The sequence below is a fragment of the Antechinus flavipes genome, chromosome 4, assembly GCF_016432865.1.
Source record: "Antechinus flavipes isolate AdamAnt ecotype Samford, QLD, Australia chromosome 4, AdamAnt_v2, whole genome shotgun sequence".
Taxonomy (NCBI): Eukaryota; Metazoa; Chordata; class Mammalia; order Dasyuromorphia; family Dasyuridae; genus Antechinus; species Antechinus flavipes.
In genome coordinates, this window is record NC_067401.1 from 76,720,769 (window position 1) to 76,734,621 (window position 13,853).

At 37.3% G+C, this 13,853-nt stretch overlaps 1 protein-coding gene and 1 long non-coding RNA gene across 2 annotated transcripts in view; one reads left to right on the top strand and one right to left on the bottom strand.

Moving 5' to 3' along the window:
• On the bottom strand, nt 1–11,876 carry LOC127559516 (uncharacterized). The gene is made up of 2 exons (XR_007953154.1): nt 11,219–11,876; nt 1–1,116 (listed from the first exon to the last, which is right to left on the bottom strand). It is a non-coding gene; the product is annotated as an uncharacterized LOC127559516 (long non-coding RNA).
• LOC127559508 (transport and Golgi organization protein 1 homolog) overlaps nt 8,301–13,853 on the top strand; it is a 23,406-nt gene continuing 17,853 nt past the window's right edge. Inside the window, exon 1 of the mRNA XM_051993344.1 lies at nt 8,301–11,023. Within this exon, the coding sequence (XP_051849304.1) occupies nt 10,888–11,023 (136 nt within the window). The 5' untranslated portion in view covers nt 8,301–10,887. The remainder of the gene's footprint in view (nt 11,024–13,853) is intronic.

The following is a 13,853-nucleotide window of genomic DNA, read 5'->3' on the forward strand; positions in this document are numbered from 1 at the left end:
TTTTAATGAGGAATAAATATAATTTATTTCCATTTTGTTGATGGAAAATATCAAGAATACATAGAAAGATGATTCTTCCAAGGAGAAATAACAGATGTGTAGAAGTTAGAGATAGAAATAAAAGTCATATCTCCAGAAACAATTCAGGTATTGTTAGAATTCTAAGTTTTGTATTAGGTTATTCATTCACAGATTTAGCATTTCTCAAAGTATTGGTACACACTACTGTGTGCCAGATACTGGGCAAGGTGAAGGAAACATTTTCCTTAATATCAACCAGAAAGTATTTAAATTTGGGGAATTACAGTCAAAATCACTTAAGATTTAGCAGATATCACTAAGGAGCAAAGAACTTGAAGTGAGATATTTTTAGACGCAAAAGAAAAGATTTTGCAACTAGAATAACTTTCCTAACAAAACTGAATACAATATTATAAGGAGAAAAATGGATCTTCAGTGAAACAGAGGACTTTAAAAGATTACTGATGAAAAACCAGAACTGAAAAGAAAATTTTAAAATACAAATAAAAGTAAAGAGAAAAATAGGAAATATAAAAATAAATGATTAACCAGAAAGGACTTAATAAGGATGAGCTGTTTACATTCTAAAGGAAGGAAAGGATCATTAAAAGGGTTCTTTTAGAATGCTAATGCTATCATCCTAGAATTTAGACCATCATCCTGTGGGAAAGGGCCAGCTTTGCTCACCAGCTGTTAATTAATTGCTATCCTCAGGATAGAACCTGACTGAACCATTATGGCCCCCTGAAAGACTGATGGTAGAAAATATCAAACTACTATTATCGATTACCTTGACCACCACCTTCACTCATATCCTAATGGGAAAGGTCTGGAATTCTGAATCCAAGAGCCTTAGGAATATCAGTTTCTCACAAAACAGGTCTGCTTCCAGCCCAACTCCTATAACGTCCTTTGAGGGAAGAAATCATTCTGGAGAAGAGACCCATTTTCTTCATCGTAAATAATAGCCGCAGCCAACAAAAGTCATCATCTGGGGAGGCAGCTCTTGTGGAGAAGAGCAGCTGTCTCCATCAGCTACCAACCAACTTCCATCCATGGTGCACTCAAGTCAGCCTAGGTGAAGTAGTAACGCCCCTGCAGAAAGAAATGAAGTATCATATGCCAGGCAAATCAAAGCAAGACCATCTACCCTCAGATCCTAATGAAGACAACAGAGAACCATGAACTTGAAATGGTGTCTACCAACATCGTTCTTAGGAAAAAAAAAAAAAAAAAACAAAACCCTGTTGCAGCCTGCTAACTGAACCTGCAGGTGCTATAGTTATTTTTTTTGGAAGACCCAAAAGGAAAATTCTTGTTACCGAGGTCCTTGGCACTTTTGAATGGTTAAATATTAGAATTTTTGAATGGCTAAACATTAGAAATGGATGTGATTTTATCAGTGCCCATGTCATTTAAAAGAGGCATTTCAATATCCTTTGTCAGTGTAATGTAAGAACCATAGTACTTTTCATTTGATATGAAAATTTTCACATGTATTTTCTCCATCATTAGAATATTTAATGTTCCTTGGGAGTAAAAACTTTTTTCTATGTACATTCCTAACACATAAATCAGTGCTTTGCCCATTAATTCATTCATATATAAGAGATCAGAGAGGTAGTCAAATAAGACAGAATATAAGTGAATTTGTTGTGCTTTGATGATGGTATAAGAAGAAATAAAGGAGGAAGGATATACTAGAAGAAATTAGGATGAGGGAACTTATTGTTACACATAATTGGGGTGCACAAATAGAAGCAGATACAAATACAGAAGATACTGACAGTGGGTATCACTTGATCTCACCAAAAAAGATAAAGGCCAAAAGAGGGTAGAACACACACACAAAGAGTTTGATATGGAAATACTCAACAGGAATCCAGATAGGAACAAGAAGACGGGAAAAAGTAATATGATATGGGCAGACAATTCTCAAGAATAAAAAAAAAATATATTCTTATCTATAGCTATATGAAAAAATACTCCAAATGACTAATTAGAGAAATCCAAATAAAAATAATTTTGACATTTTATCTTACCTATCAGACTGGCAAAAATGACAAATATAAATGCTGAAGGGGTGACGTGTCATGCTTTCTAGAGCCCCCACATTGGGGTGATTAAAATATACCTTCCTAGTGGAGAAGTGATGAGGCAGGCCCCTCCAAGGATGGTGGGAAAATGAGTCCGTTTATTTCAAGGATGTTCCCCTTTATAAAATGTAACAAAAACAACACTGTGCACGTGGGACCACATAAACAACTTGCTATTGTACAGTTTGCCACCTGGTATCACTCTGCTTCATTCTCAACTCAGGTTGTCAATGCCCCTGACTTCTCAGGAAGGCTGAGAGCTCTTAGGGAAATGGGGAACCGAACTAGACATTGTTAGCAGGTTCCTCTAGGCTGAAGGGTCTTATACCTTATCCAGAGTTTCCCCACTGACTGTGACCCTTTGCAAAGGAGCTGTGTAAAAAAAAAAAAAAAAGCCTTTGATACACTGTTGGTAGACCTGTGAATAGATGCAATCATTCTGAAAAACAATTTGTAATTATCTACAAAAAGTTATTGAGCAATGCATACCCTTTAACCCAGCTAACATTGCTAGTCCTGTGTCCAAAAGAGATTTTCAAAGGAAGAAAAGGACCCATATATGCAACAATATTTACATAAGCTATTTTTGATGATGAAACCTGGAAACTAAGAAGATACCCATCAACTGGGAATTAACTGAATGTAATGAAATACTACTGTGTGGTAAGAAATAGATTTCACAGAAACATATATGAACTAATACAAAGTGAAATAAGTAGAAACAGAACATTTTGTACTATTATCAATATTATTTAAATGACCAATTTTGAATACTTCCATACACTGATGAAAAATGAAATGAATAGAACCAGGAGAACAATTTCTACAATGCTAGTAACACTGAAAGGCATACTCTTTGGAAATTTGGAAATTATAAGAACAATGATCAACACAATGATTATACCAGGAGAACATTTTACACAGTAATAGCAATGTTGTAAAGATAATCAACTGTGAAATATTTAGTATACCTTGGTAACTTACTTCACTTTTCTTGGTTTTCTTAGCTATAAATTAAGGGGTGAAACTAATTGGCTTCTGAAGTCCCTTTTAATTCTAATTCATTGTTATATGATTCTGTGAAATATTTATATCTGCTTTACCTCACAAAGGCACTTACTGTTCCACAAATATTTTCCAGTCCATAAATAAGGAGGATTTTACTTTATTACCTTTAGTAGGTAGTTAGTAGGGGGGAAAAGTATAATATGCCAAATATTTGTTATATTTCTTTTTCTTTTTTTAAAGCTAGCTTTGATGCCGTTCTTACCAGGTATAACTTTGGGTTTTAAAAGATTTATGATCTAATCAATGCCAGCTTTTCCAAAACCAACATAAATAATACCTGTTATGAATTAATATAAAGTCTTGAGGAATTGTTTAAAAATTCCATAATTATCATTTGGTGGCTAAACTTCTCCCTGAGTTTGATGAAATAGGACTTTGGAAGACAGACCATTTATTTGTCAGTGAGCCTGTACTTGAAACTTTGGCAACCTGGTAAAATATACCAGAGCTTTGACTCCATGGTATGGTCTTTAATAACTTGGAATCCCCTCCATGCCAGTATGAGGAAACATTTTATAGAGGACAGTAATACTAGAGGATTACATATAAAATACATACATATATTAGTTTTTAAGAGAGACTCTGGTGTATAGATAAACTTACCAACATCTGACATGGATATGAGAAGCACTATTTTCCTCATATTCCATTTCCATCATTTTGAAGATAAACTGAGATTTAGGAATCACTCCTCTCCCTACTCTGATACCACAGTCACACCCCAAACCCTTTCTGCCTCGAACTATTTATCTTCTGAACTGCTCTTTTTCTGTAGGAAGCAGTACCACCCTGACAATACCGGTTTGCAACCTCAATGTTATCCTAAACTCCTCCTCTTCCCTCACTTGACATTAAATCAACTGCCAAATCTTGCCATTTCTATTTCTATATCTGTTACATCCAATCCCAATTCATACAACCACCAGATTAGTTCAAACTTTTTATCTTATTACAACAATAGTTTCCTGCCTCATCTTTCCCCCTTTCCAATCTATCCACCACATATCTTGCCAACATGATTTCCTTAAATGAAAGTCTAACGAAGTCACTCTACTCAGTAAACCTAGTGTCTTCCTGTTAATTCTAGATAAAATAGACTTTTTAAAGCCCTTCACAACCTGACCCACACAACTTTTCCAGGCTCATTATTCTCTCTTTCTTCCCTTGGAAATTAGATTGATTTGGCATGATTTGTTTTTGATGAACAAATCACACAGTAGGTCACTCAATTTCTTAACCTAGCCAAACTGGCCTCCTTGCTATTCTTCACAAATGACACTCTATTTCCCATCTCCATGCCTTTGCTTTGGCCATCTCTCATTCTGGGAATGTACTCCCTCCTCCATATTTCCCTCTTAGAATCCTTAGTTTCTTTAAGAATCAGCTCAACCAACTTTCTACATGAAGCCTTTTCTCATCTCCCCAACTACTAGAGCTCTTTTTCATTAAACTACTGTGTACTTATTCTGCATGTACTTGTATAGGTACATGTAGTTTCCTTCAAAATAATATTACCTCCTTGAAAACAGATTGTTTTGTTTTCCTCTATCTCTAATGGCTAGCACAGTAACTAGCACATTATAAGCATTTAATAAATATTTGTTGATTGTTGATCAATTGATTGCCTATAGTCACACAGATAGTAAATGTCAGAGGCAGGATTTAAACTCTGTTGTCTCTTGCCTCCAAGACAACACATATACTCTGAATAACTTTAATAAGCAGAAGATTGAATGAAGCCTTAGGGGGCTTGATTTTCATTTCTAAGCAATGAACATCTAGTAAGTACTGGGTTGCTGCAGGTATTTGATTTCAGAAAATATAGCACTCCAAAATCCTTCCTGACCACTTGTGAACATTAAAATAATAAACAAAAACAAAACAAAACAAAAGGAGCTGGATTTTGTAAGCCAAGCTCCTAGTGAAACAAACATATGCTATTAATTTAATTTAAATTAACTGTGTAACTAAAGTCAGGGAGGAAAAAAAGTGTATATATAAGCCAAGCAGTTCTATATTTTTGGAAATATCTTTCCCTCCTAGATATCTCTATATTTTGCAGTTAGGTTACGAACCTGGGAGAATGAAATGATAGGAAAGTTGACAGGAATAGGGAAGTTTGGGAAGATGGAATACAGAGAACAATCGAGTTCAGTTTTGGATATGTTGAATTTGAAGTATCTCTGGGAATTCCAATAGGCATCTTGTGATGCAAGACTGAAACCCTAGGGAGAGACTAAAGATGGATATATAGAGCTGTGAGTCTTCTACAGCGAAATGTTAATTAAACCCAAGGGAACTGAAGAAGTTACTAAGACAACTTAAAAGTCAGAAGAGAACATGGAATCTCCACATATAGGAGGTGTGATATAAATGGTAAACTAACAAAGGAGATTAAAGGTAAGGAAGATCAAGAGAGGGTAGAGTCATGAAATCTAAGAGAAGACAGGAAAGAGGTCAACCATGCCAAATGCAACAGAGAGGTAAATAAGGATTAGGAATGAAAAAAGTCCATGAGTTTGGCAATGAAGATATCAATCAGGTCACTGATAACTTCAAAGAGAGAAATTTCTCTTGAATGATGAGATTGGAAGCCAGATCACAAAGGGTTAAAGAATGAGAGAAAAGAAGTGGAGACAATGAGAATAGATAGTGGGTTTTTTTTTTTTAAGACTTTGAGGAAGAAAGATGAATATCTATTGAGGGACTGCATCTGTAAATTGATAATTTATTAAATTATGAAATGGGGGCAGGCACATTTGGTTCTTTTGAGTACTCAGTGGGAAAGACCATGACTAGCAGAGGGAATGGGGCAGTAGTCACATTTTAATTAAACACAGATGATACAGAGAAAAGGGGCAAAAGGGATACACAGGTAGATGTCATGAGAATGGGAGATGGGTGAAAGATGGCAGGCCACATGGGGAAGGGGATGGGAAGGAGGAATGAAGAAGAGCATATATCATCCATATAACCATGGAATAGAGTTGGGAAAATAAGTAGCATGGACCCAATGGAGGTAGAAATAGGTAGGGAGAGGCAGAAGTGTTATTTTTATAGGGTTTGGAGAGAAACTATTATCTTTGCTTCCCTAAAGTTAGTCCTTTTACGTATCCAAATCATCTCAAAGTTATCAGTAGTTTTTGATCTTCTAGCTGATCTGGAAACTTTAGAGAGCTAGAATTTGTCTGAAATTTATATATCATAGACTAGAATGCTGATAGCAGTAATTAGATGGCTTCTGCTGATTCAGCATATATTACCCAAGTTGTAAATTTTCATTACTACATGATACAATTTGTAAATTATGTTCTCTTGATCTTTGGAACAATTTGCACATTCAGTCACCTTTGCAATCTTATTTCTTGCTATTACCCCTTTATATATTGGCTACTTATAAATTCTCTTACTATATTGAGTAAAAGGGGAAAGGAATAATCAGGGATTCTAGAACAAGATGCAATGTCAACATATCTTGGCAGAGAAAGTGCACTCATTGTCAGAAACTGGGGTAAAAGATGAAAATAGAGGATGATGCCAAAGGGCTTTGAGGTAAAGAGAAGGCAAAGAAGGATCTGATGAACAATATCCTTAACTTCTTAACAAAGTATAATTTCAGCTCTTTTGTTGGATATTAAGATTTTTTTTTTGAATTCTGATTTGAATGATGACCTAGAAACTATCCCTCCCAGTTCTAAGTAATCTACATATTTGATGAGAATGATTTCTCTAACTTCATCCAAATCACAAAACATGAATGATTTGAAAAAAATGAGGCGGAGGACATAGCATATAAGTAGACACATTAATACTACAGTTACAGTTGTTCAGTTAATTTAAAAATTCTTCTAATTATATTATCATCTCTTCTAAATTCTTGTCACTTGTTTTACAGATATACTATGAAAGATTTTATAATATCCTTTTTTGAATAATCTATGTAGGACACAAATTTGAGCTAGCTGTCTACTGTCCCTATTCAAAAAGGAAATTAGTTTGATATTTGTTTTTAATGAACAAATGGCAGAGTAGTTCACTTAATTCCTTTCTTAAGAAATTAATTCAAATGGTTAATAATAGTTAATAATTTATAGGATTTTATAAGGATTAAGTTCAAACATATTAAATTGTACTTTCCAGAATCCTAACTTTCATTATTTTGGAAAATTGAGACATTTACCCATCAAATTGCTGGGGAACTAAAATCACCCATTAGGTCACCCAAAGTGTAGGGCCTTTTTTTCCCCCTAAATGTCTTGCTATTGCTTGGGTACAAATAAAGAACCTGGGTTGTTCATAGTTTATTCTTCACTTGTGTGACACAGCCAACCTACATTTCTTTTCTGACCTAACATCTGCACTGCACATAGTAAATGTTTAATTTTTTTTCCTTTTATTTTTAGAGACAATTGGGATTAAGTGACTTGCCCAATATCCCAGAGTTAGTAAGTGTTAAGTGTCTGAGACTGAATTTGAACTCATGTCCTCCTGAACTTCTGCACTGGTGTACTATCTACTTCAACATCTAGTTATGCCTATAAATGTTTAATCAATGTTAATTATTTAGTGAGCAGACTGCTCTTCTCTCTTTCTACTCTGTCCCTCAGAGAACTAATCTGGAGAATGATATATTTGGCTAACATTTACCTCTATTCCAATGATCTCTAAAGATGTCCAATATTGTCCACTACTCAAATGCCAGTGCTCTGTATACAAATATCTAATGAACTTTCCAACCCTCCTTGAATATTTCATTATCACTTGAATCTCCAAGTGTCCAAAACCAAACATATTTCTTAGTACCTCCCTCCAAAAACAATAACAATGATGGACACCACCACCAATATTCTCATAAGCATTCTGGCAATTAAATTTATTTTTTCCTTATTCCATTCTTAATATACTGCTATGCTCATGACATTTTTTAATAATGTCTTTCTAGGGCTTAGTTCTTAGGCTCACTATTGCCTAAGAAATATAGTTTGCCTCTAACAGTCAAAGGGTCATAGATTGAGACAGATGAATAAAAACAACTTGTAGCATAAATTAATATAATTTATTATATATATATAAATATATTATGTTACATAATTATAAGGAAAAGATAAATTAATGTTGATTTCTTTAAGGCTTTCTTTTAATTGTGATTGGTTTTAACTAAAGTTTAAAATTTAACTAAGATCATAGAGGAGATAAATCAATAGACCAGCACTTCTGCTTGATAATTATTTATTGATTGATCTAGAGCTGGAAAAACCTATCACAATCTGGCTTTAATCCATCTGGGTGGCCTTATTTCACATTACTACATACAAGTTTTTTTCATGTAGTCTACTTGAATACTGGATTGCTCTTCATTCTTTACTGTCATTCTGTCCTTTCTAGCTCCATGTCTAGATGTCATCCTCCATGCCTTGACAGGATTCTCTGTCAAGCTTTCTCCATTTGTTGAAATTCTGCCCTTTTTTCAAGGTCCAATTCAGATGTTACTTCCTTATACAGCCTCTGATACTTGAGGGGAAAGAGATTTCTTCTGTCTCAAATTTCTCATAATGTGACCTGGACCTTTCTTTTTGTAGTTTGGGAGCACACATTACAGATCTGGAAGGGATCTCAGATGCTACCTAATCCAATCCCTTTACTTTACATACAAGAAAATTAAAGCTGAGTCAAGTATTTGCCATAAGTACATATAGGTAATATAAGAGGAGAGATTTAAACCCTATTTCTGACTCCAGAATCAATGGTCTTTTCACTACAAATACTTCGTCATTTCTTTTTCATTTCAGTCTTTTCTGTATTATAGATATTAGGTTTTTGACCTTTATTAGATTTATAAACTTTAGATAGACTAGGGCTTGTCTCATTTTTCTTTTATCTTCAGAATCTGCTAGAATGTTTTATACATAAAATGCTGAATGTTTACATTAATTATTTTCTATTTTCATTGTATAGAATGAGTATAGAATTTCACTAACTCCCTCAAAAAAAACTATAAGATACATAGACTTTCCTGGGCTACTCTAAGCACCATTTGTAACATTGTTTATATGGAAAAATTAATTACAAGTTCCAACAAAAAAACTTACATAATTTGGGGGTACAGATTGCAAATTAAACTTCCTCTATCTAAAAGTTAATGTCACATTGCTGAAGATTTGCTAGACTTCCACCCTAAGTCAACAATACACGTGTTCTTGGAATTACTGTGTCATAGGTATTTGTTGAATATGTAAATACTTAGCTGCTAACAGGCTACTTACTTGTATCTATATAAGCATGCTACAGTGTTGATTTCTTTAAGAGTTTCTTTTAGTTTTGTTTCAAAATGACTAATTCTGATGGTACATGTTAGTAATATCCTCTTCAAGACACAGAATCACTTGAGTTAGTGCTGGAAAAGGTATCTGACGTCATAGAATTCACAACTAGAAGGGGGGTAGTCTTAAAGGTGACAGGGTCATCATAATTTCAACTTTGGAAAGTACCTTCTCTTAATTCAGTTCCCTCATTTTACAGATGAGTTTAAGGGGCTGGCTTAAACTTAAGACAATTAGTAGCAGAGATGTAAACCCAGGTGCTAGCTCTAAATGTAGTAGCTAATCACAAATGCCTCCTTTCTAGCATACACTCATATCACATATTTGCATGCATGACTTTCTCCATGTGTACATCTCAATACATGTATATAAATGTATATATGCACACATACATATATGCATTTATATACTGTATAATATATACATCTTCCAAGTGTAGTGTAACTTCTTCTGTGGGGTAAACTTGCCTTCTATAAGGATTGTATAAATTAACTCCACTACAAAAATACAGTAAGTGACTCAAATTTAGAGGTACAAGTCTAATTTAGAGGTTTTAGCGAGATGATTATTCAAAGTCTTCTCATGACCTAGACTTCTCTTAACTTTTAAAATTCTCTTTTTAGCAGTGAGAAGTTACATTCCTGGTCCCAATCGTTTGTCATTACCCAGACCGACCCCAGACTCTCCAAATTCCCTCCTCCCTTTAATTATCCGATTCGGCATGGGACGTGGCCTGGGAGTGGGCACCTTCAAAATTAAAAGGAAGGAATTGTACTGATGTTTGAAAGTCAAGAATGGCAGTGGTGAGGGCAAGAGACAGTGGAAGAAAAGAGGCCCAGTTGGAGAATGGAGGCGTGGAGGAGAGCGGGAGAGCAACCGGGACCAGGGCATAGAAGGGCTGCGGAGGAGATCCCCGCTGGAGCAGAGAAGGTGATCACAGGAGTCCGGGATGCAGGCAGTAGGGGCGGCAAGCAGCATTACAAAGGATACAGGACAGGAGCTGCGGATAGGGCGAGGAAGAGGTGACGGAATAATGGGCAGGTGGCGGGGTCTCCCTTGGATTTCTCCGCCCCTCTCCTAGGCCTGAGAGATGCAGCCTGGTCTTGGGTTCCTCCTCTCCTCTTCCCCCAGCCCTCCCTTCCCATCCTTCTCCATCCCCAGCGCGGCTGACGTGTCTATCTGGCACTGCTCATGCTCTCCCTCCGCCCCAAACCCGGGTCCCAACCTCGCCGCTCGCCCCCGCCTTCTCTTTTCTCCTCCCCGCCGCCTCGCCATCGCCGTCCCCCGCGCCTGGGGCCTCCCTCCGCCCCCCTCACCCCCCCAGCTCCAGCTCCAGCTCCAGCTCCAGTCCCAGCCCCAGCCCCAGCCCCAGCCCCGCCAACATGGCTGCAACGCCGCGTCTGCCCTTCTATTTCTTCGTTCTACTGATCTCCTCTGGGCCGCTGCTGGGTCAAACGAACCGCAGTGGAGATCGGCGCTTCACGGAGCTGAAACGCTGCTCGGACGAGGAGTGCAGCAGTGAGTGGGCGCCCGAGCCCGCGGGGATCGGGGGGAGGAGCAGTGGGGGGACTCGCGGAGCTGCGGGGTTGGGGGCGGGTGGGTTCCATGTCCCCGGAAACTGTGCCCCGTGGGAGCTGGAGACCAGAGGCGGGCTGAAGCGCGGGAGCACCTCGGACTCGAGAGCCAGAAGAAAGTAGCCCCTTCCCCCCTTACCCCCCGGCTTTTTTGCTCCTGGGTCTGGGCGTCTCCGCAGCTCCACCTCAGCTTGCCACCGCGGCACCCGACCTCGCCGGCTCCCACTTGTTGCAAGTTTTTTTTTTTTTTTTTTGCCCCCGATCGAGAGAGGGGAGAGCAGGAGAGACGTCCCCTCGCCCTGGCCCCAACTACAGGCGTGGGCCCTCGGATCTCTCCCTCCCCCACTTCCAGCCTTCCCCTCTGCTCCCCTAGCTAGAAGTGAAGAAACGTAACAGCGAAGTCAGCGAAGTCCTTTCTAGGCTCTCTTGCTTTTCAGAGCCCGGTGTTTGCTCTTTAGGCTGGAAACGAGTGCCTTCCAGCCCTTCCACTGTTGTAAAGATCCGCTTTGCTGCATTTGTGGAACCAGATGGATTGCTAGGTTTAAGGCAGTCTCTGGCGCTGCTTGCTTTCTCCGCCCTCTCTGAGTCTTACTGGAATTGTTTGTGCTTAGCTGTATTTGGGAAAGTGTTTGGGGTTTAAGGGAAAGGTTAGCCCAAATTATCCACGCACGAATACACATGACGTTATTATTTTTACTGTCGGAATCATCGATCTCCAATTTCGTCCTTATATGAAACATTTCCCTCTTCAACAAGGGAGGGCATATCTTTCACTCTTGAGACCAAAAGCATTCCTGTCGGGCTCCTGGGATAACCCATTTCTTAGGCAAGGAAGCTGAAGCAGTTAGGTAAAGCTGGATTTCTGATTTATATAAATCCTTTGTCAGTTCTAAAGGGGGGAAGGAATAGTCCTGAATAATTTTGAAGAGTTAAAAAACAGAAAATTCACCGATATTATAACTTAAAACAACTTTAGTTTCATTCCCTTTTGTTCTTGAACTTGAGTATTTTTTTGTCATTTGTGTTATCTTGTATCTTTTGTCTGAAAACTCTTGTGACAATTGGATTTGTAACTGGCTGACATAAGTGCCAGAAAAGGAGCAACTTAACCCTTATAATAAGCAAGGATAAAGAAGAAAATATTATTCTGAAAAGGCTAAAAAGGGAATAATTTACTCTTCATATGCAGGTATCTTTTTAAAAATAAAATTCCCATAATTTGAAATATTGTATTGAATTGTATTCTAAACAACTAATTCAATATACAACTAAAAGACTGAGTCCAACTTGTCAACAGATTGTTAAAAGTTAACCTAGAGACATTGGAAATACATTGAAACTTCCAGTCTTTTCTGTTCTTTCAAGTGACTGTCTTGGAACAGATTTTTAAACCAAATTATTGCATATATAGGTATCATTCCAAAGTATAGTTAGAAATTAATTTATGTAGAATTTTGACTTCTCTGTTTAGGAAAGGAAGTTTTTCCATTGTCCCTGTTCTCCCTTTCCCCTTAACTAGTGTGAAAACATTTTTTGGTTCTTTTTTATAGGAGGTGTGTGGGGGAGGAGGGGAATGTGTATGCATTTTTAATTTTAGGTTTTGGGGTTTTTTTTTCCTCTTTATTCATGCCTTTGATTTTACTTCCTCTACCAGTGTAGATAAAGAAGTATTCTGCAGTTTGTGGTCTTAGGGAATTGTTTAGGACTCTCAGTTAAGTGACTTAACTTGCCCAGGATCCTACAACCAGTATCTTTAGGGATGGGATTTGAACCCAGGTGTTCAATTCAGTGTCTGTTTCTCTCTCTACATTATGCTACAAATATAAGCATGTTTTGTGATTATTTATGCAATAGTGTGCATGTATACCAATAATATATGTATAGTTGTATATAACACATGTATACATATAAGCATACCTGTATTTGCAGCATTGCAAATGTATGATATATTTATACATGTACACATGTATATTATTAATATGTATGTGTGTGTATGAGAGGAGTAACTAAAAAAAGTTCCACTCAGATCTGAGTTCCAACCTTGTTTAAATCCTTATTTGGCAGGATGCTCCAGTATAAGAGCAATTTATGACAAGTCCTGTGTCTAACACAATCTCTGTGAACCTTAGACAAATCATAAGCCCTCTGGGTTTCACTTTACATGTGCAAAATGAGAGGATCTATCCTATAAAATCTTTTCCAGGTCCAGATCTATATCATACTCTGATCTTGAGTCTAAATTTCTCTTTAGTGTCTGCTAGCAATGATATTTTTTTCATGATGCTGTTTTGATGTCTGCTTCTTTGCTTTATGTTGTACAATCATGCCTGACTCTTTGTGACCCGATTTAGGCAAAGATATTGCAGTAGTTTGCCATTTCCTTCTCTTTAGCTCATTTTACAGATGAAGAACTTGAGGCAAACAGGATTAGGTGACTTGCCCAGGATCACACAGCTAGTAAATGTCTGTATTCTAGGCCTCTCACACTAGCCACTGTGCCACCTAGGTACCATCCCACTTCTCCCCCCTGTCTACTTTAAAAGAGAAAGGAATTTTCCTTCTGTCAATTTAGATTAAATCAGATTAGTGTTTGATGCATTTAAAACTTATTTCCCATAAAAGCTTTTCATTGTAGGCATATTTTTCTTCTCTTATGATCAAAGCCATACTTATTTGGCAAAGACTTGGCACCTCAAAAGCATCCTTTCCAGATAATTTGCTCAGATATAAGGAGTACAGTTTTGTTGCAGATATCATCAATTTCTACTACTGCA